The sequence below is a fragment of the Amphiura filiformis genome, chromosome 20 (genome assembly GCF_039555335.1).
Source record: "Amphiura filiformis chromosome 20, Afil_fr2py, whole genome shotgun sequence".
NCBI classification, from domain to species: Eukaryota; Metazoa; Echinodermata; class Ophiuroidea; order Amphilepidida; family Amphiuridae; genus Amphiura; species Amphiura filiformis.
This window is the reverse complement of record NC_092647.1, coordinates 45079760-45099843: the sequence shown is the minus strand read 5'-3', so window position 1 is coordinate 45099843 and position 20084 is coordinate 45079760. Positions and strand designations below refer to the sequence as shown.

The following is a 20084-nucleotide window of genomic DNA, read 5'->3' as shown; positions in this document are numbered from 1 at the left end:
TCTACATTGCTGGTATTAAATATCAAATGGTCATAATTGGCGGTCACTTCAAATCATCCCCAAGTCAATGAGGTTCAGGAATGTCCTCTCATTGTTTATAATTGTTGGTTAACCCACCACTTGAACAGGATTTAGCCAAAGCAAACAAAGACTAAAGCTATTTACTATAAGTATAAGCTTAATATTATCCTCTTCAACAATAGGATTAGAGATTGGTGTTTGCCTGGACTAAAATGAGTAACATGTAGGACAATTATTAGGTACATTATAAATACAAGCTTTGTGCACATTTTGGACTGTAACTCGAAATACAATTTGCCGACTTTATGAGCGGTTTGAGATGGATGGTCACATACATTGTATATACATTGGTAAGGGTTGTCTTTTGTATGAATCTTTTCATGTTTGGACATGTCACTTGATGAGTGACTCTTTACACAATATCTACACTGAAAAAGTTTCTCTTTGGTATGAAGATTCTTTGTGTGTACAGTCTTAGTAATTGTCTGTTTCAAACTCCACAGTATCTAAAAAAAGCGCAGTGATTTAAAGTGTGCTATGCACAGGCTGAATGCCTAGTCGTTGATCCACAAGCCTCACCACACTTTACAGGTTGTCGCTGACCACTACGGCTCAGATCATTCCATAAACCATTTAACAACAACTCAAGGACTACGCTGGTTTCTCATTGGTATGAATCCTTTCATGTCTATTCTTGTCACCTAATGATGAGAAACTCTTCACACAGTAATTACACTGGTGAGGTTTCTCTTTGGTATGAATCCTCCTTTCATGTACAGTCTTGTGACTTGATGATGAGAAACTCTTCACACAGTAATTACACTGGTGAGGTTTCTCTTTGGTATGAATCCTTTCATGTCTATTCTTGTCACATGATGATGAGAAACTCTTCACACAGTAATTACACTGGTGAGGTTTTTCTTTGGTATGAATCCTCCTTTCATGTCTATTCTTCTCACATGATGATGAGAAACTCTTCACACAGTAATTACACTGGTGAGGTTTCTCATTGGTATGAATCCTTTCATGTCTATTCTTGTCAGATGATGATGAGAAACTCTTCACACAATAATTACACTGGTGAGGTTTCTCTTTGGTATGAATCCTTTCATGTGCGGTCTTGTCAGATGATGATGAGAAACTCTTCACACAGTAATTACACTGGTGAGGTTTCTCTTTGGTATGAATCCTCCTTTCATGTACAGTCTTGCTACTTGATGATGAGAAACTCTTCACACAGTATCTACACTGGAAAGGTTTCTCTTTGGTATGAATCCTTTCATGTACGGTCTTGTGATTTGATGATGAAAAACTCTTCACACAGTATCTACACTGGAAAGGTTTCTCTTTGGTATGAATCCTTTCATGTCTATTCTTGTCACCTGATAATGAGAAACTCTTCACACAGTAATTACACTGGTACGGTTTCTCTTTGGTATGAATCCTTTCATGTACTGTCTTGTCACCTGATAATGAGAAACTCTTCACACAGTAATTACACTGGTGAGGTTTCTCTTTGGTATGAATCCTCCTTTCATGTCTATTCTTGTCACATGATGATGAGAAACTCTTCACACAGTAATTACACTGGTGAGGTTTTTCTTTGGTATGAATCCTCCTTTCATGTCTATTCTTCTCACATGATGATGAGAAACTCTTCACACAGTAATTACACTGGTGAGGTTTCTCATTGGTATGAATCCTTTCATGTCTATTCTTGTCAGATGATGATGAGAAACTCTTCACACAGTAATTACACTGGTGAGGTTTCTCTTTGGTATGAATCCTCCTTTCATGTACAGTCTTGCTACTTGATGATGAGAAACTCTTCACACAGTAATTACACTGGTGAGGTTTCTCTTTGGTATGAATCCTTTCATGTTCGGTCTTTTGACTTGATGATGAAAAACTCTTCACACAGTAATTACACTGGTGAGGTTTCTCTTTGGTATGAATCCTCCTTTCATGTAAGGTCTTGTTACCTGATAATAAAAACCTCTTCACACAATAATTACACTGGTGAGGTTTCTCTTTGGTATGAATCCTCCTTTCATGTATGGTCTTGTGACTTGATGATGAAAAACTCTCTGCACAGTAATTACACTTGTACGGTTTCTCTTTGGTATGAATCCTTTCATGTCTAGTCTTGTCACCTGATGATGAGAAACTCTTCACACAGTAATTACACTGGTGAGGTTTCTCTTTAGTGTGAATCCTCCTTTCATGTCTATTCTTGTCATCTAATGTTGAGAAACTCTTCACACAGTAATTACACTGGTGAGGTTTCTCTTTGGTGTGAATCCTCCTTTCATGTCTATTCTTGTCATCTAATGTTGAGAAACTCTTCACACAGTAATTACACTGGTGAGGTTTCTCTTTGGTGTGAATCCTCCTTTCATGTCTATTCTTGTCATCTAATGTTGAGAAACTCTTCACACAGTAATTACAATGGTGAGGTTTCTCTTTGGTATGAATCCTCCTTTCATGTATGGTCTTGTTACTTGATGATAAAAAACTCTTCACACAGTAATTACACTGGTGAGGTTTCTCTTTGGTATGAATCCTCCTTTCATGTACAGTCTTGTGACTTGATGATGAGAAACTCTTCACACAGTAATTACACTGGTGAGGTTTCTCTTTGGTATGAATCCTTTCATGTCTATTCTTGTCACATGATGATGAGAAACTCTTCACACAGTAATTACACTGGTGAGGTTTTTCTTTGGTATGAATCCTCCTTTCATGTCTATTCTTCTCACATGATGATGAGAAACTCTTCACACAGTAATTACACTGGTGAGGTTTCTCATTGGTATGAATCCTTTCATGTCTATTCTTGTCAGATGATGATGAGAAACTCTTCACACAATAATTACACTGGTGAGGTTTCTCTTTGGTATGAATCCTTTCATGTGCGGTCTTGTCAGATGATGATGAGAAACTCTTCACACAGTAATTACACTGGTGAGGTTTCTCTTTGGTATGAATCCTCCTTTCATGTACAGTCTTGCTACTTGATGATGAGAAACTCTTCACACAGTATCTACACCCCGGGGGGGCCACTCATGTATAAAAGTTGCAAGCATCCGCGTGAATTGACTTTCCAAAATGACCCTAAGCTAGGATGTCGAAATTTGGCAAACTAACCCTAAACAAGGATTTTACTCAAATAAAAACACCCTAAGCGAGGAATTTGTTTGAAATTTACCCCTAAACAAGGACAGACAATATAAAAACACCATAAGTGAGGAATTGGTTTGAAATGTGCCCCTATTCATTGCGTGTGTCGGTAGAGTACCATACAGTGACAGTGATGATATCAGTAAGCTTAAAATTGGTGTTGTTGAAGTCGGCTCCGATTTTTTAACAATCTGGTTAGTAAAATTGCTTAGAAACCACTCTTTTGTGCCGAATAACTTGATAAATATGTCACCACTATTAAATGTCTGTTAAAAAAACTACCCTAAGCGAGGATCGTCCTTTAAAAAAACACCCTTCTTTTAGTAAAATGAGTGTTTTGAGACCCTAATCGCGGATCCGCGCGGATCCTCGTTTTGCTTTTCAAAAACACCCTAAATCCGCGTTTTCTTTCACGCGGATGCTTACAACTTTCATATATGAGTGATCCCCCGGGATCTACACTGGAAAGGTTTCTCTTTGGTATGAATCCTTTCATGTACGGTCTTGTGATTTGATGATGAAAAACTCTTCACACAGTATCTACACTGGAAAGGTTTCTCTTTGGTATGAATCCTTTCATGTCTATTCTTGTCACCTGATAATGAGAAACTCTTCACACAGTAATTACACTGGTACGGTTTCTCTTTGGTATGAATCCTTTCATGTACTGTCTTGTCACCTGATAATGAGAAACTCTTCACACAGTAATTACACTGGTGAGGTTTCTCTTTGGTATGAATCCTCCTTTCATGTCTATTCTTGTCACATGATGATGAGAAACTCTTCACACAGTAATTACACTGGTGAGGTTTTTCTTTGGTATGAATCCTCCTTTCATGTCTATTCTTCTCACATGATGATGAGAAACTCTTCACACAGTAATTACACTGGTGAGGTTTCTCATTGGTATGAATCCTTTCATGTCTATTCTTGTCAGATGATGATGAGAAACTCTTCACACAGTAATTACACTGGTGAGGTTTCTCTTTGGTATGAATCCTCCTTTCATGTACAGTCTTGCTACTTGATGATGAGAAACTCTTCACACAGTAATTACACTGGTGAGGTTTCTCTTTGGTATGAATCCTTTCATGTTCGGTCTTTTGACTTGATGATGAAAAACTCTTCACACAGTAATTACACTGGTGAGGTTTCTCTTTGGTATGAATCCTCCTTTCATGTAAGGTCTTGTTACCTGATAATAAAAACCTCTTCACACAATAATTACACTGGTGAGGTTTCTCTTTGGTATGAATCCTCCTTTCATGTATGGTCTTGTGACTTGATGATGAAAAACTCTCTGCACAGTAATTACACTTGTACGGTTTCTCTTTGGTATGAATCCTTTCATGTCTAGTCTTGTCACCTGATGATGAGAAACTCTTCACACAGTAATTACACTGGTGAGGTTTCTCTTTAGTGTGAATCCTCCTTTCATGTCTATTCTTGTCATCTAATGTTGAGAAACTCTTCACACAGTAATTACACTGGTGAGGTTTCTCTTTGGTGTGAATCCTCCTTTCATGTCTATTCTTGTCATCTAATGTTGAGAAACTCTTCACACAGTAATTACACTGGTGAGGTTTCTCTTTGGTGTGAATCCTCCTTTCATGTCTATTCTTGTCATCTAATGTTGAGAAACTCTTCACACAGTAATTACAATGGTGAGGTTTCTCTTTGGTATGAATCCTCCTTTCATGTATGGTCTTGTTACTTGATGATAAAAAACTCTTCACACAGTAATTACACTGGTGAGGTTTCTCTTTGGTATGAATCCTCCTTTCATGTATGGTCTTGTGACTTGATGATGAAAAACTCTCCGCACAGTAATTACACTTGTACGATTTCTCTTTGGTATGAATCCTCCTTTCATGTAGCGTCTTGTGGCTTGATGATGAGAAACTTTTCACACAAAATTTGCATTGGTAAGGCTTGTCTTTAGTATTAATACTTTCATGTCTAGTCTTGTTGGTTGATGATAACAAACTCTTTAAATAGTTTCTACACTGGAAAGCGCTGTCTTTGTTGTGAGTCATTTCTTGTCCATGTGTGGAACATTTGCCTGAGAAACTCTTGCTGCAATATGTACATGTACATTGGTATGTTTTTTTGTAACTTGAGTGAAACAAGATCTGTGGCCAATATTTGTATGTATTCGGAATCTTCTTGATAATACTTTGCTGCCGCCTATATTTGCAATATCCACCCTGCAAACTTATATTATGCACACGGTTTACTGCCTGTTGGAAAGACCCATTCCTGTACTGATGTATCCAATTTTCATGTCGTCTTAAATGAAGCAAATATCTACTAGCATCATAATAGAATCTTTGCCTGCAATACTTGCATGTATGACTTGGTAAGCGGTCTATCCAATGAACTGATAATTTCGTCATGATTCTGCAAGAACAAATGTGATATTGAATAGTAACAATTAGCTTGGTAAATCAGCAAATTTTGTGGTGATACCGACAATTTTCGGTTGTAGATAGGCAATACAAGAAACAACGACCCCATGCACTTTTCAAGTTTACTTTTAGGGTTGGCCTTTTAATAGTTGTTTTATTTTTACTTTTTCAATTTAAAATTTGCTGCTCCTATGACCACTTTTTGTTCAATTAGGGTTTCAGCACATTTCTACTAATTTGCCTTTGAGATGTCCATTGCTCCTTAAAATGTCATTAACAACGATCACCATCTTTGGATCTACGGGTATAATGATAATATATTTTAATGCAACTATACCTATTGGCCTGTATGTATGTACGGATCCCCTCTCAGGCTCTTCTCTCTCCATCTCTTTTTTCCTCCCCCTTTCTTTCTCCTTTTCCCTTACACATTTTCTGCCAGGGGCAATTGCCTCCCCTCTCCCCAGTAGCTACGCCACTGGCTGATCAAACCCTCTAAAATTGTCAATCTCTGATAAACAAGGTGGTTCTCGAACCACAAGTCTCGCCTGCTTTTGTGACCGCCTACTTTCGCGATTACTTTTGGTAGAAGTAAATGAACCTGCAACAACCCATGGTGATTTGCCTGTTCAATTTGAGCTTGATTGGACCAATATTGAAATTTGACCTTTGACCCCTAAATTTTGGTGGATCTCGGCTGGGCACAATTACCTGGCTGATGGTGACTGTACCCACCAAGTCTTATGCCCATCCGACAGTTTTTACAAATTTGACCTTAGATGATCCTGGTGACCCCAAAATGACCTTTCGAAAAATTTGGCTCTAAATGTTGACTGTACCCATCAAGTTTCATGCCCATGTGACAGTTTTAGTAATTTGACCTCAGATGATCCACGGGTGCCCTCGGATGACCCTGAAATGACCTTCTAAACATTTGAATCTAAATGTTGACTGTACCCACCTAGTTTAATGCCCATATGATAAGTTTTAGTAATTTAACCTCAGATTAAATTAAAGCCATGTCATTAGGCAAAAAATAACTTTGAAGAATGCCTCTTATGTACAAAAGTATAGGAAACTGAACATTTAAACCCACTTTTTTAGGATGAAGGAAGCATTTTTACAATAAAGTCTAAAACAGGTTTTTATGTCAAAAATGGCCTTTTGGGGTGCTAAATCTGCTAGCATTGCCTGGGCTTAGGTACCTAATTTGCATATTTTGTGGTATACTGTAAAAATCAATATTTTCGCGAGAAGATATTTTCGCGATTTGGAAGATTTTGTCAATTGCGCGAGAATTAAATTTCGCGGTTTTGATATTGATACAATAGAAACCTAATGCAAAAGGTTATTTTCGCGAGTTTTTATTTTCGCGATTTTATGTCCACTCGCGAAATTCGCGAAAATAAAAACCTCGCGAAAATTTCTACTTTTACAGTAATTATGAGAAAACAAGCCAAGATAACAGCCTTGAAGAAGATTGCATGTATAATAGATATTCTTCAAGGCTGTTATCTAGGCTTGTTTTCTCAAAATAGCCTTATTTTTAAATCCATTTAAATGTAATTTTCCCCTCAGAAATGGCGTCTCCTGTAGTGTAAAATGTGTAGAAACCCTCTGGCTTCGGGGGGCTTTGCCCCCTCAACCCCCACCGGGCCCTTAAGCGGGCCCCTGGACCTCCGGCCGTGATCGCGATAGCTCCGCTCGCTACGCTTAGCATTTCAGTGGTTTTTTTTTCATCACCAGTTTTCATGCCTGAAAATGACCTTCCAAATATTTGTCTCTAAATGTTGACTGTACCTACCAAGATTCATGCCCATACAACAGTTTTAAGTAATTTGACCTCAGATGACCCCTAAATGACCTTCCAAAAATTTGGCTCCAAATGTTGACTGTGCCAACCAAGTTTCATGCCCATTCAACAGTTTTTAGTAATTTGACCTCAGATGACCCCTGGGTGACCATGGATGACCCCAAAATGACCATCCAAAAATTTGGCTGTAAATGTTGACTCTATGTACCCACCAAGTTTCATGCCCATATGACAGTTTTAGTAATTTGACCTTAGATGACCCAGAGGTGACCTCAGATGACCTTTCAAAATTTGGCTCTAAATGTTGACTGTACCCACCAAGTTTCATGCCCATATGACAGTTTTTAGTAATTTGACCTCAGGACCCCCGGATGACCTTGGATAACCCTGAAATGACCTTCCAAAAATTTGTCTCTAAATGTTGACTGCTCCCACCAAGAGTCATGCCCATACAACAGTTTTTAGTAATTTGACCTCAGAGGACCCCTGGGTGACCTTGGATGACCCCAAAATGACCTTTCAAAATTTGACACTAAATGTTGACTATACCCACCAAGTTTCATGCCTATACAACAGTTTTTAGTAATTTGACCTCAGATGACCCCTGGATGACCCCTAAATGACCTTCCAAAATTTGGCTCCAAATGTTGACTGTGCCAACCAAGTTTCATGCCCATTCAACAGTTTTTAGTAATTTGACCTCAGATGACCCCTGGGTGACCTTGGATGACCCCAAAATGACCTTTCAAAATTTGACACCAAATGTTGACTATACCCACCAAGTTTCATGCCTATACAACAGTTTTGAGTAATTTGACCTCAGATGACCCCTGGATGACCTCGGATTACTCCTAAATGACCTTCCAAAAATTTGGCTCCAAATGTTGACTGTGCCCACCAAGTTTCATGCCCATATGACAGTTTTTAGTAATTTGACCTCAGAGGACCCCGGGTGACCTCTGATGACCCTGAAATGACCTTCCAAAAATTTGACTCTAAATTTTGACTGTACCCACCAAGTGTCATGCCCATACAACAGTTTTTAGTAATTTGACCTCAGAGGACCCTTGGGTGACCTTGGATGACCCCGAAATGACCTTCCAAAAATTTGTCTCCAAATGTTGACTGTGCCCACCAAGTTAAATGCCCATTCAACAGTTTTTAGTCATTTGACCTCAGATGACCCCTGGGTGACCTTCGATGACCCAAAAATGACCATCCAAAAATTTGGCTCTAAATGTTGACTGTACCCACATGTTCAGGGGCCAGTGATAGCCATTGAACATGTTTAAAAGAAAACATCCAAGAAGTTCACAGAGAGAGAAAACAGAGCGTACCACCAGTCAAAGTCCCTGTGTATTGTATAGTGTATACGGTGAGTTCTCGCATATTCACGAGGGCCAATTGTTCCATCGTGCCATTTCAAACAATCACGCCAGCGCTGCCTGCCATCTCGTATACGTGATAGAGCATCGCAAGCTTTTGCGATTATGCGATAGACCGTGAAAATACACGGTAATTGCGTAGCAGTCTCGCCTGTCACATTTCATAGAACAATCGGCCCTCATTATCGATTTATCGGATGATGCGGACACTTTGACTGGTGGTACGGGCTCTGGTTTTCTCTCTCCTCTGTGACTGTACCCATCAAGTTTCATGTCCATATAACAGTTATTAGTAATGTGACCTCAGATGACCCCCAGGTGACCTCGGATGACCCTGAAATAACCTTCCTAAAAATTTGACTCTAAATGTTGACTGTACCCACCAAGTTTCATGCCCATACAACAGTGTTTAGTAATTTGACCTCGGATGACCCCTGGGTGACCTTGGATGACCTTCCAAAAATTTGGCTCTAAATGTTGACTGTACCCACCAAGTTTCATGCTCATACGACAGTTTTAGTAATTTGACCTCAGATGACCCCTCGGTGACCTTGGATGACCCCAGAATGACTTTCCAAAAATTTGCTCTAAATGTTGACTGTACCCACCAAGTTTCATGCCCATATGACAGTTTTTAGTAATTTGACCTCAGATGACCCCTGGGTGACCTCGGATGACCCCAAAATGATCATCCGAAAATTTGGCTCTAAATTTTGACTGTACTTTTTTCGTGCCCATAAAGACAGTTTTTAGTAATTTGACCTCAGATGACCCCTGGATGACATCGGGTGACCTTGTCCCATTAACCAATACAGATTTGTTCTGTCTGGGGTCAAGATACACACACCAACCAAGTTTGAAGAACGTACGACCCCTATTCTCAGAGAAAATAGGTTTTTGCATGCTATGCATAAATTATGCAAATTAGGTACATAATTACCATATTTTGCGCTGAAAATCGAATCAGGTCGAGATCCTCTGGTCATGCTACCCCCTACCAAGCTACTATCATAGCGCTTAGGGTTCTTACGGATCCCCAGATACAGCTCCACAAGGTGGATTTTTTCAGATTTCCAACCATATTTGTAGAAGCGTTCTGCATAAATTATGCAAATTAACAACTAAATGCGCATACTCTTCTGTCCACAAACTCCGCTATCAATTTACGCTGATATTTGCATAAATTATGCATATTAGCTATGTTAATTTGCATATTTTTCACCGAAAACATATCGTTACGGAGCAAACTTGGATATCCTTCCTCCCACCAGTAGCGTCCCTGTAGGTCTTATGGTTCGCCAGATACAGCTCCGGACACACACACACCCCCACCCCCAACACACATCCACACACATGGACAGACAGAAATAGTGATTACTAAGTCCCATCCTGAACAAAGTTCAGGCGAGACAAAAACGAGATAATAAAAAAAGAAGAGAAGAAAAGGAGAGGACGAAAAAGGGAAAACTGTCAGGGAAATAGGGAACAAAATTATTTGCGCAAACATACACAAATAATTATATCTGACAAACGTGGTCAGTTTTCACACTCATTCAACCAATAATAGCTCTTGTCTGTGTAGGCTCAGGTAAACAAAGCATTAATCTTTCAAGATGTCATATTGCGCATACTTGCAGTGCTATGTACTGCATGATCATAGATTTGTAGTTATTCTTTTGGTTACAATGAAAAAGAGCTATCAAAATCCCGATCAAAATCACATAAATAATAAGAATAATATCAAAAAATTGAACTTACATGTCTTTAGATTTTGTGCACTCATCATCTGATGAATCACTACTGTTGGAGTCACGATCAGGCTGCCATGTAGGGTCTTCCCTCTCCGCATTTTTAAGTTCTTCATCGTCATCAATGCCTGGTTTTTGTGATGCGACAGGACCAGCTGGCTGCTCTGGGATATCTGGGATGATCTTACACATACCCGCTGTCTGACTCCGAGCCCCTGCAAGCATGCACATCATGGATTTAAAAAAAAAAGTAGATATTTATATAACGCTTTATGCCGTAAACAGCCTCAAAGCGCTTTACATTTATTCCGCCGTCATTAGAATATGTCGGAACCACGTTTACAGCCTACAAGTGGCGTAGGGTTCATCAGTACAACGACTGTGACTACCCCTAACAGCTTCCCATTGCACCTGGGTGGGGTGAGGCAAGCGAGGCAAAGCGCCTTGCCCAAGGGCGCAACACGGTGCTGGGATGGGGAATAGAACACATACACACGTTGAGCAAACTCTCAGATTATGAGTCCAAGGCCGTAACCACTGAGCCACTGCGCCCTGGATATAATCATTGATAATAATTAAACTTAAAACACAAAACTCAAGTAATCCTTAACGATCACATAAAACTAAGGCTGATTTAGGGGCACCGGTCCTTTTCTTTTCTTGTTAATTGGAAATTGTTAAATTTGGACTCTGATTGGAAGAAGGTGCCCCTATAACAGTCCCCCGATGATGATACAGCACTGATACGCTGCCACCAAAAACCTTGAAGCAGAAGGGAGGGGCTTTATGTGGCTAGAGTTACAAAGATGTACATAACAAAGGTTTGTAAATACAAATAATATGCAAGATGTAAATAAGCTCATTAATATTCATAAATATGCAAATAACATGAAACAAAACTATACAGCACATCAGGCCATCCTAAATTGATTGTTTATTGCATCAGAGCTGCACAGGGGATTAATGGTTTTGCTTCCGCCTAGACAAACAACCAAACAGCCAAACAAACACTGAAGAATCATTACTGTTGAGGGGCACCAGTCTTATTCTTTTCTATGGAAATTGTTAAATTTTGACTCTGATTGGAAGAAGGTGCCCCTGTCAGTCCCCCATGATGATACGGCACAAAGATGTATAACAAAGGTTAATTGTAAATACAAATAATATGCAAGATGCAAATAAGCTAAAAAAAGTTAAATCCTTCCCAAGCCTTTCGGCCCATTGGACGGCACCTATCTCCGTTTCATAACCCTAGGCCACATGTCTGCAAGCAGAAAAGCTACAGCAGGGGGTTAGTCCACTATTAGCCATGTGTTTAACTTTCCCTACTCCATTCTTTCAATGCCGAACGCCTGGCAAGAAGGCAGTTGGTACCATTTTAAAAGCCTTTGGTATGCCCTGGTCGGGATTCAAACACGTGTGACGCGACCTCCCGATTGTGAAGCGGACGCTCTAACCACTAGGCCACTTGACAAATAAGCTGCAAAATAGATGCAAATAAGCTCATTAATGTACATAAATATGCAAATAACATGACACAAAACTATACAGCACATCGGGCCACCATATCCTATCACCACACCATCACATTGTCCCTTCCAAACCATCACATTGTCCCTTCCAAACATGTACATGAGAAACACATTTCCTTACCGTTTGATTTTACAAAATCTGATGGTGACGCCCTCATCACACCACAGGGATGCATCCTAACTTTTGCTTGAGTTTGTTGGGATACCATCTATGGAGGAAAATTCAGAAAAGTAAAGATACAATTTAACACTTGCTGGCAGAAAAGAATGGTACTTTCAGAGTGTACACTGCGACGTGACTGCGTAAACACGGAAGTGGGGTCCTGGTTGGCTAATTCAATAATCAAACAATCATAGCAACAGACCGGTAACTTGATGACAGGCGGGCGCTCAAGTCGATCAGACCCAGCAAGTGCTGTTTTCTGAAAGCCAGTGTAGATCTACATGTATATATACATACCGTAAAACCTCGTCTACAAGCATATAGAGTGCTTCTGAAGAAAGCTAAATTAATCCAGGCACCATTATGGAGTTTGAGTAAATAAATTGCAGATCTAAGCATATTCAAACAAGTAAAACCAATCTGTTGCATTGGCATATTTGTGCATGTATCATATTAATTTAGCTTTCATCAAAAACACTGTATATGCTTGTAGACGAGGTTTTACAGTATTTCAATTAAAAGTACATTGTATACAGTTTGAGGGTTTAGTGCAACAAAGAGCTATCTGCATTTTTGGCAATATTGAGGTTTTGTAAGCACCGATCTTGACCGATGGTCGATCGAAAGATCGAACTAATTTGTTTCTATCACCTAAGGACCAGTGATTACACTGACAAAATTTCATTGATAAACTTTTTGATACCTCCTCGTATTACCACTTCGCTGGTGAATCACAATAAAGTTAGTAACTGGTGCATGTACGTATGGGAAATGTCCATTTTATGTTAATGTACTTTTGTACCATGAACATACATGTATGCATACATTAGTGTACATACAAATAACTAACCTGTTTTGAAGCTTGAGTGCCTGTATTATTTTCTTCTTTGGTTTGTATTGACTGAGTTTCTTGTGACTTTCCTTCAGCAGCTTTACGTGCATACTCGTCTTCAATCTCTCTCACAGTCTGAAAAGAGTACAATGTAGAAGAGAAAATCAAAATGAGAATAATAAAATGTCAAACATTTATAATGTCAAAGGCAAGGCTCCCGCTAGCCTTCAAAAACTCTGCGTCCAATTGCGCACAACTGTAAAACCTGGTCAGGAAATGTGCGTCCCACAAAATGTTTGTGAGTCTGTACATGTATGTTTTAATTAAGGGCTCATATTGAAATTCCCTTACACAGGAAGGTGTGCGCCATCCTTTAGCTTTCCTGTGCTAGCCTTCTTTTGTTAAAATCCTGGGCAGGGTGTATCATTGATGCATATAATCCATCCGTTTTATGACCGAGCTTTCCTGAGGCGCGCGCTTAGCGAGGGGAATCCTGCCTTCTTTCTGTGTGAAAACGTGGTAGGGTATTTCAATATGAGCCCTAATGACGTGTTGGGCAACAAAGAATACAATTTTACGATTGAGGGTATTGCGACTGAGGGTACTGCATCACAGTTTTAAATAACTAACCTGTTTTGAAGCTTGAGTGCCTGTATTATTTTTTTCTTTGGTTTGTATTGACTGAGTTTCTTGTGACTTTCCTTCACCAGCTTTACGTGCGTACTCGTCTTCAATCTCTCTCACAGTCTGAAAAGAGTACAATGTAGAAGAGAAAATCAAAATGAGAATAATAAAATGTCAAACATTTATAATACCACATTCCCATTAATTAGCAGTCAAGTTAGCTCCTGGGATTAGCTCAATTGATAAGGCTTTCTATTATGGTGCGAGAGATTGCGGGTTGAATCCTGTCAGTGGTTTTTATTTCCCTATTAAAATTATTATATTAGTCATGTAGGCTCTACTTTGGCCAGCTTTTTCTTGGTTGGGGGGGGCACACACAGAAACAAATTGCAGTTGCATCACACATACATATACCGGTACATGTCTTCGAGCTTCCAAAAAAGACTTTACTGGGAAAATGTGTGTGTGTAACGCGCACAAATTTTGTGTTTTACACTATTTTTGACCATGATTGGGATGAAAAGGGCTTGTGAATATGTGTGTGCGCAGCACGTAAAATTTTTGTATTTTACAATATTGCCCCTTGCTCCTTTTCTTTTCCTTTGCCCTCCAGATTTTCTCTTTCATGTTTTGCCAGAGGGTCACTCTGCCCACCCCCCCCCCCCTCGCTGGCTACGCTACTGTTTCTTGAGAAAACTAGAGTAGTAGAGTATGGTGTGTAAGAAAAGATGATGAAAGCAAAATGGTCTCTGGTCAAAAAGCTGCCTGGTGCCTCGTACAATTTGTACATTAAGTACATTGACATATATAATGTAAGAAATAACCGCCCAACCAAAATGACATTATTAGCCCTAACGTCCTGGTTGCTTTTTGGCGAGGGGAAAGGAAAGGAGGAGGAAAGAAAGAAAGAAAGAAGAAGAAGATCAGGTGCGGTTTTGAACCCCGACCCTTCCGGTGCCACTGGCCTACCTTGCCACGGGGGAGTAGCTTGCCCGGCCAAAGCTTTCCGTCACCATATGACTGTTCGCATGATGACCCAATAGCATCACGTGGGATACCTGGTTGTGCCTACTCTTTCTGAATTGATGTTTAGTAGGGTTAGGGTTAAGCGCCCTGGGCATTTGATGAAACGAATACGGTATATGACTCATTGGTGTCAGGACGTTTCGCCCCACACCAGTACATACCACTACCAGTTCGCCCCAATACACGTACATACCGCGACCAGTTCGCCCCAATACACGTACATACCACGACAAGTTCGCCCCAATTGACTCACTGTGTAAACTGTAAAGTGCCGTGAATGCAGTGCATGCGGTCATATGGCCAATCAATACAACTTCCAATTGTTTGCATTTATATTCATGTATTATGGAATAATCAATACGACCTATTCATATAATAATAATTAATACGGTATTATAGTAAAAATTATAGTATTATTATTATTTTCTTATGATAACAATAAAAAATAACTATCATTTTAATATTATTAATAGTACTAGTATATATTAATCATATCTTAATTATTATTATATTATTGAATCACTTTACATTGTGTTGTTTAATTTGTTTATTTACTGTAGGCCTATGTCTTTGTAAACAAATTTGACGGTGTTCTATGAATTTTATGCCATTAAAATGTATTTTTGTATTTTATGAATTTGTCATGTTTTTACAATCCATTGTTCGTAACTAATACAATTTGTATTTTCAGTAGACAGTATGCAGTGCTGTTTTTAAATAAATGTTGAGTATTTGTAACAATTTGGCTGGTGATATATATAAACGTGTAATGCTATGAATTTGTTTAGAAACCCTTGTGATTCAGCCCCGAGATTCTGTTGAGCTGACTATGTTTATGTTATGAAAACATTTTATTTTTGATCATGTACTTTTCCATCCATATGGGTTTTTGTTACTTATCTATTTTATCGAGTATGTTTTACGACCCCGAGAATTACGGGCCGTGTTTTGAAATTGTGACGTAGGCCTATATTGGGAGGCACGCGAAGAAGAAAAAGTTGGGATTTTGTTTGCAAAACTGATTAAAGCCCAGTAGGCCTATTAAAGGAGTGTTTCGTGATCCTAGCAATCTCTTTTTATGACATTATTCAGTAGATATCCACGAAAAAGCCTATTCCCAAAATTTCAGTTGATTCCGATTTTGCGTTTGCGAGTTATGCACGATTATGTGTATTACACTGCTCCATAGACAATGCGTTGTAATTTCGTTCTGGTGCACCAGAACGAAATTCAAATTTCACGATATCTTTGCAAAACGAATTAATCTGCAAGAAATATTTTGTACATAAACATTATGTAGCCAGAGGTTTCCAGTGATATAAAAATCTCAACTTTTTTTTGAGAAAAGTGGGGGATGAGGCTGTGGATCACGAAATGCCCCTTTAATACGATTTCGGTCAAATTTTAATTTGGTTATCCTTTGGCAAAATATTATTAGTAACGAGCTCCTTTACCCACATCCGCCCACACGCCCCCCCCCCACATACTGAAGCTCACCTTCATTCAGCAGTATAAACACACTGAAATACTAGAAGAATTGAGCGCGGAAATGAAAAATGTCACTTTTGCGCACATAAATCTGAATTCTTTCTCCAATAATTCAAAATGGAAAATCTTTCCCAAGTAATTTTGTTTCTTTGCTTGGTTAGCTATTCTCTATACAACCACACCCGGTATCCCCCCACACCCACCCACCCCACACACACACAACACACATCGTCATGATCGGTCACCCATATGCTCAAACTTGAAATTTGGCGCAGAAATGGAAAATCACTTTGACAAATGTTATTGAAATCTAAAACCAAAGAAAACAACAAGATATTTATTTTAATTTAAGACCAGAGGAAAAAGCTGAACTTCTGGTATGAAAGAATGGAGTTTCCAACATTAGGCCTACTCATGATATTAAATGGTGTCTTCCATGCATGCAGCATGTATTATAGACATTATTATATCTTCATGCATGGTAATGTATCCGGTAATGTATAGGCTACTTTTCATGCAAGAATGGGATTTCTGACGTTGCAGGCATACTAAACCTTTTAAAAACAACTATTTTTATACACCCTCCACCCCAAGTTACACAACGCACACCTTCATGAACAGTATTGAACAGAATAAAAGAATTGAGCGCGGAATTGGAAAATGTTACTTTTGCGCGCATAAATCCGAATGTGTTTTCTTTCCGCTATAATTCGAAATGGAAAATATTTCCCATTTAATTCTTTTACAACATAATATACTAGCTAAAGCCACGATTTCTCCATGTTGGGTAAGTCCATATGATATCAAGGAGGTCCCCCACCTGACCCCCTCAGATTTGCTTTATATTTTAGTCATATGTTGTACCTGTAAAAATATTAAAAACCTGCAAATTTGAGGTCTGTAGCTCTTACGGATTTTCTGTGGCAGCCATTTAAAGTTGGAGTATGGGGGGCTAAATTTGGACTCAAAAGTTGCCCTTTAAATAAATGTCATCTTTGGGAGTCTGTGACTTCTTTACAAAAAAGAGAGAGGTCTGAAACCTTGTATACACACTAACTGCATGCCCAATTTGTCAAAAGTTAAAAAAAAATCCGTAATTGCGCGTTGTGTCACGGGGTCATTAAATATGCAAGATAAAATGTAATGTTTTGTAAACTGGCAAGTTTAGCCCCTCTAAATTCACATTTTTGTCAGATTAATTATTTTTTGTTGTCACTGATGCTAAATATAGGATAAATACAATACATATCCAAAAAATTGAGGTCACAACTCATTTACATTTCGAACAGCGCCCTCACGAAGATGAAATTTATTGCAAATTCAACATTTTCAGGGGTTCCAAAGTCGATGTGATCCACCTTCAAAATTTATAAAACATTTTTTTTATATGACTACTAGTCTTAAATTACAACTTTGCAAAGTCCCAGTAATTGTCTAGGTTGACTTCATATAAAACGACAAACCCAAAGTTGACCATTTTCTTATGATTGCATGTACTGCAAATGTGCCGAATTCGGAAGGCTTAAAGTCAAATTGGCCCCAATATTGAAAATAAAATGGAAATTAAAGTAAATAGGGCCAATAACTACACATCTAGTCATTTATTTTCAATATTGTGGCCATTTTGACTTTTAAACCTTCCGAATTCGGCACATTTGCAGTACATACAATCATAAGAAAATGGTCAACTTTGGGCTTGTCGTTTTATATGAAGTCAACCTATAAAATTACTGGGATTGAGCAAAGTTGTACTTTAAGACTAGTAGTCATATAAAAGTGATGTTTTATGAATTTTGAAGGTTGACCACATTGACTTTGGGCCCCTGAAAATGTTGAATTTGCAACTTAAATTTCATCTTTGCGAGGGCGCTGTTCGAAATGTAAAGAAATTGTCACCTCTATGTCTTGGATATGCATTGTATTTGTCCTATATATCGCATCAGTGACAACAAAAAACAATTATTCTGACAAAAATGTGAATTTATGGGGCTAAACTTGCCAGTATACAAAACATTAATGTTTTAGCCCCCCTAAATTCACATTTTTTGAATTTATGGGGCTAAACTTGCCAGTATACAAAACATTAATGTTTTACTAAATTCACATTTTTTGTCAGAATAATTGTTTTTTGTTGTCACTGATGCGATATATAGGACAAATACAATGCATATCCAAGACATAGAGGTGACAATTTATTTACATTTCGAACAGCGCCCTCGCAAAGATGAAATTTAAGTTGCAAATTCAACATTTTCAGGGGCCCAAAGTCAATGTGGTCAACCTTCAAAATTCATAAAACATCACTTTTATATGACTACTAGTCTTAAAGTACAACTTTGCTCAATCCCAGTAATTTTGTAGGTTGACTTCATATAAAACGACAAGCCCAAAGTTGACCATTTTCTTATGATTGTATGTACTGCAAATGTGCCGAATTCGGAAGGTTTAAAAGTCAAAATGGCCACAATATTGAAAATAAATGACTAGATGTGTAGTTATTGGCCCTATTTACTTAAATTTCCAGTTTATTTTCAATATTGGGGCCAATTTGACTTTAAGCCTTCCAAATTCGGCACATTTGCAGTACATGCAATCATAAGAAAATGGTCAACTTTGGGCTTGTCGTTTTATATGAAGTCAACCTAGACAATTACTGGGACTTTGCAAAGTTGTAATTTAAGACTAGTAGTCATATAAAAAAAATGTTTTATAAATTTTGAAGGTGGACCACATTGACTTTGGACCTCCTGAAAATGTTGAATTTGCAATAAATTTCATCTTCGTGAGGGCGCTGTTCGAAATGTAAATGAGTTGTGACCTCAATTTTTTGGATATGTATTGTATTTATCCTATATTTAGCATCAGTGACAACAAAAAATAATTAATCTGACAAAAAATGTGAATTTAGAGGGGCTAAACTTGCCAGTTTACAAAACATTACATTTTTTCTTGCATATTTAATGACCCCGTGACACAACGCGCAATTACGAATTTTTTTTTTTTTACTTTTTGACAAATTGGGCATGCAGTTAGTGTGTATACAAGGTTTCAGACCTCTCTCTTTTTGTAAAGAAGTCACAGACTCCCAAAGATGACATTTATTTAAAGGGCAACTTTTGAGTCCAAATTTAGACCCCCATACTCCAACTTTAAATGGCTGCCACAGAAAATCCGTAAGAGCTACAGACCTCAAATTTGCAGGTTTTAATATTTTTACAGGTACAACATATGACTAAAATATAAAGCAAATCTGAGGGGGTCAGGTGGGGACCTCCTTGATATCATATGGACTTACCCTGTTACGAAATTAAAATTCCGTGTTACAAATTGGACGATTTCCGTGATTTTCCATTTTCCAATAATTATAAAGCACTGAAAATTGAAAACAAACATGTTTTATAAGTGTATTTTGCATTACCCTTTACTGTAGTAGGCCTAGAATTAATGCTAAAATGGGTTGTTTAATGGTTGATTACTGCCAAATAATCACTTTTCTTTGTTTTATTTTGCAAATCAACACAACAGTTAGACATTTTACACAGTTTTTTACAATTTTGTGGCATTTTCAAATTTCCGTGGGCAAACCCCGATTTCCGTGAATTTTTCCGTTTCACGGAGAAATCGTGGCTTTAATATAGGCCTAATACAATATTTCACACAAGAGATATTCAATTTATTTATTCTCTGAGAACAAACTTTTTCTTCTTAAATTTTTTTTTACTTTAAAAATGTAAAAAAAAGGGCGATAGCCTATTTAATGTTTAAAAATGTCAAAGCTTACATTGAACTCTGCCAAATTAATTATGTTTTTAAGATATTGGAGCTACCATGGGTAAAAAATCCAATTAATGGAACAATTTTGTG

General features: G+C 38.2%; 1 protein-coding gene across 1 annotated transcript in view; it reads right to left on the bottom strand.

Annotated features, from left to right (window-relative positions):
* Positions 1–672: 672 nt before the first annotated feature.
* The window catches only part of LOC140142345 (uncharacterized), a 33302-nt gene continuing 13890 nt past the window's right edge, over positions 673–20084 (bottom strand). The window contains exons 3-9 of the mRNA XM_072164315.1: positions 13713–13829; positions 13101–13217; positions 12209–12296; positions 10566–10770; positions 3664–5601; positions 2295–3064; positions 673–2003 (exon numbers count right to left, since the gene is read on the bottom strand). Coding sequence (XP_072020416.1) covers positions 673–2003; positions 2295–3064; positions 3664–5601; positions 10566–10770; positions 12209–12296; positions 13101–13217; positions 13713–13829 — 4566 coding nt within the window. The remainder of the gene's footprint in view (positions 2004–2294; positions 3065–3663; positions 5602–10565; positions 10771–12208; positions 12297–13100; positions 13218–13712; positions 13830–20084) is intronic.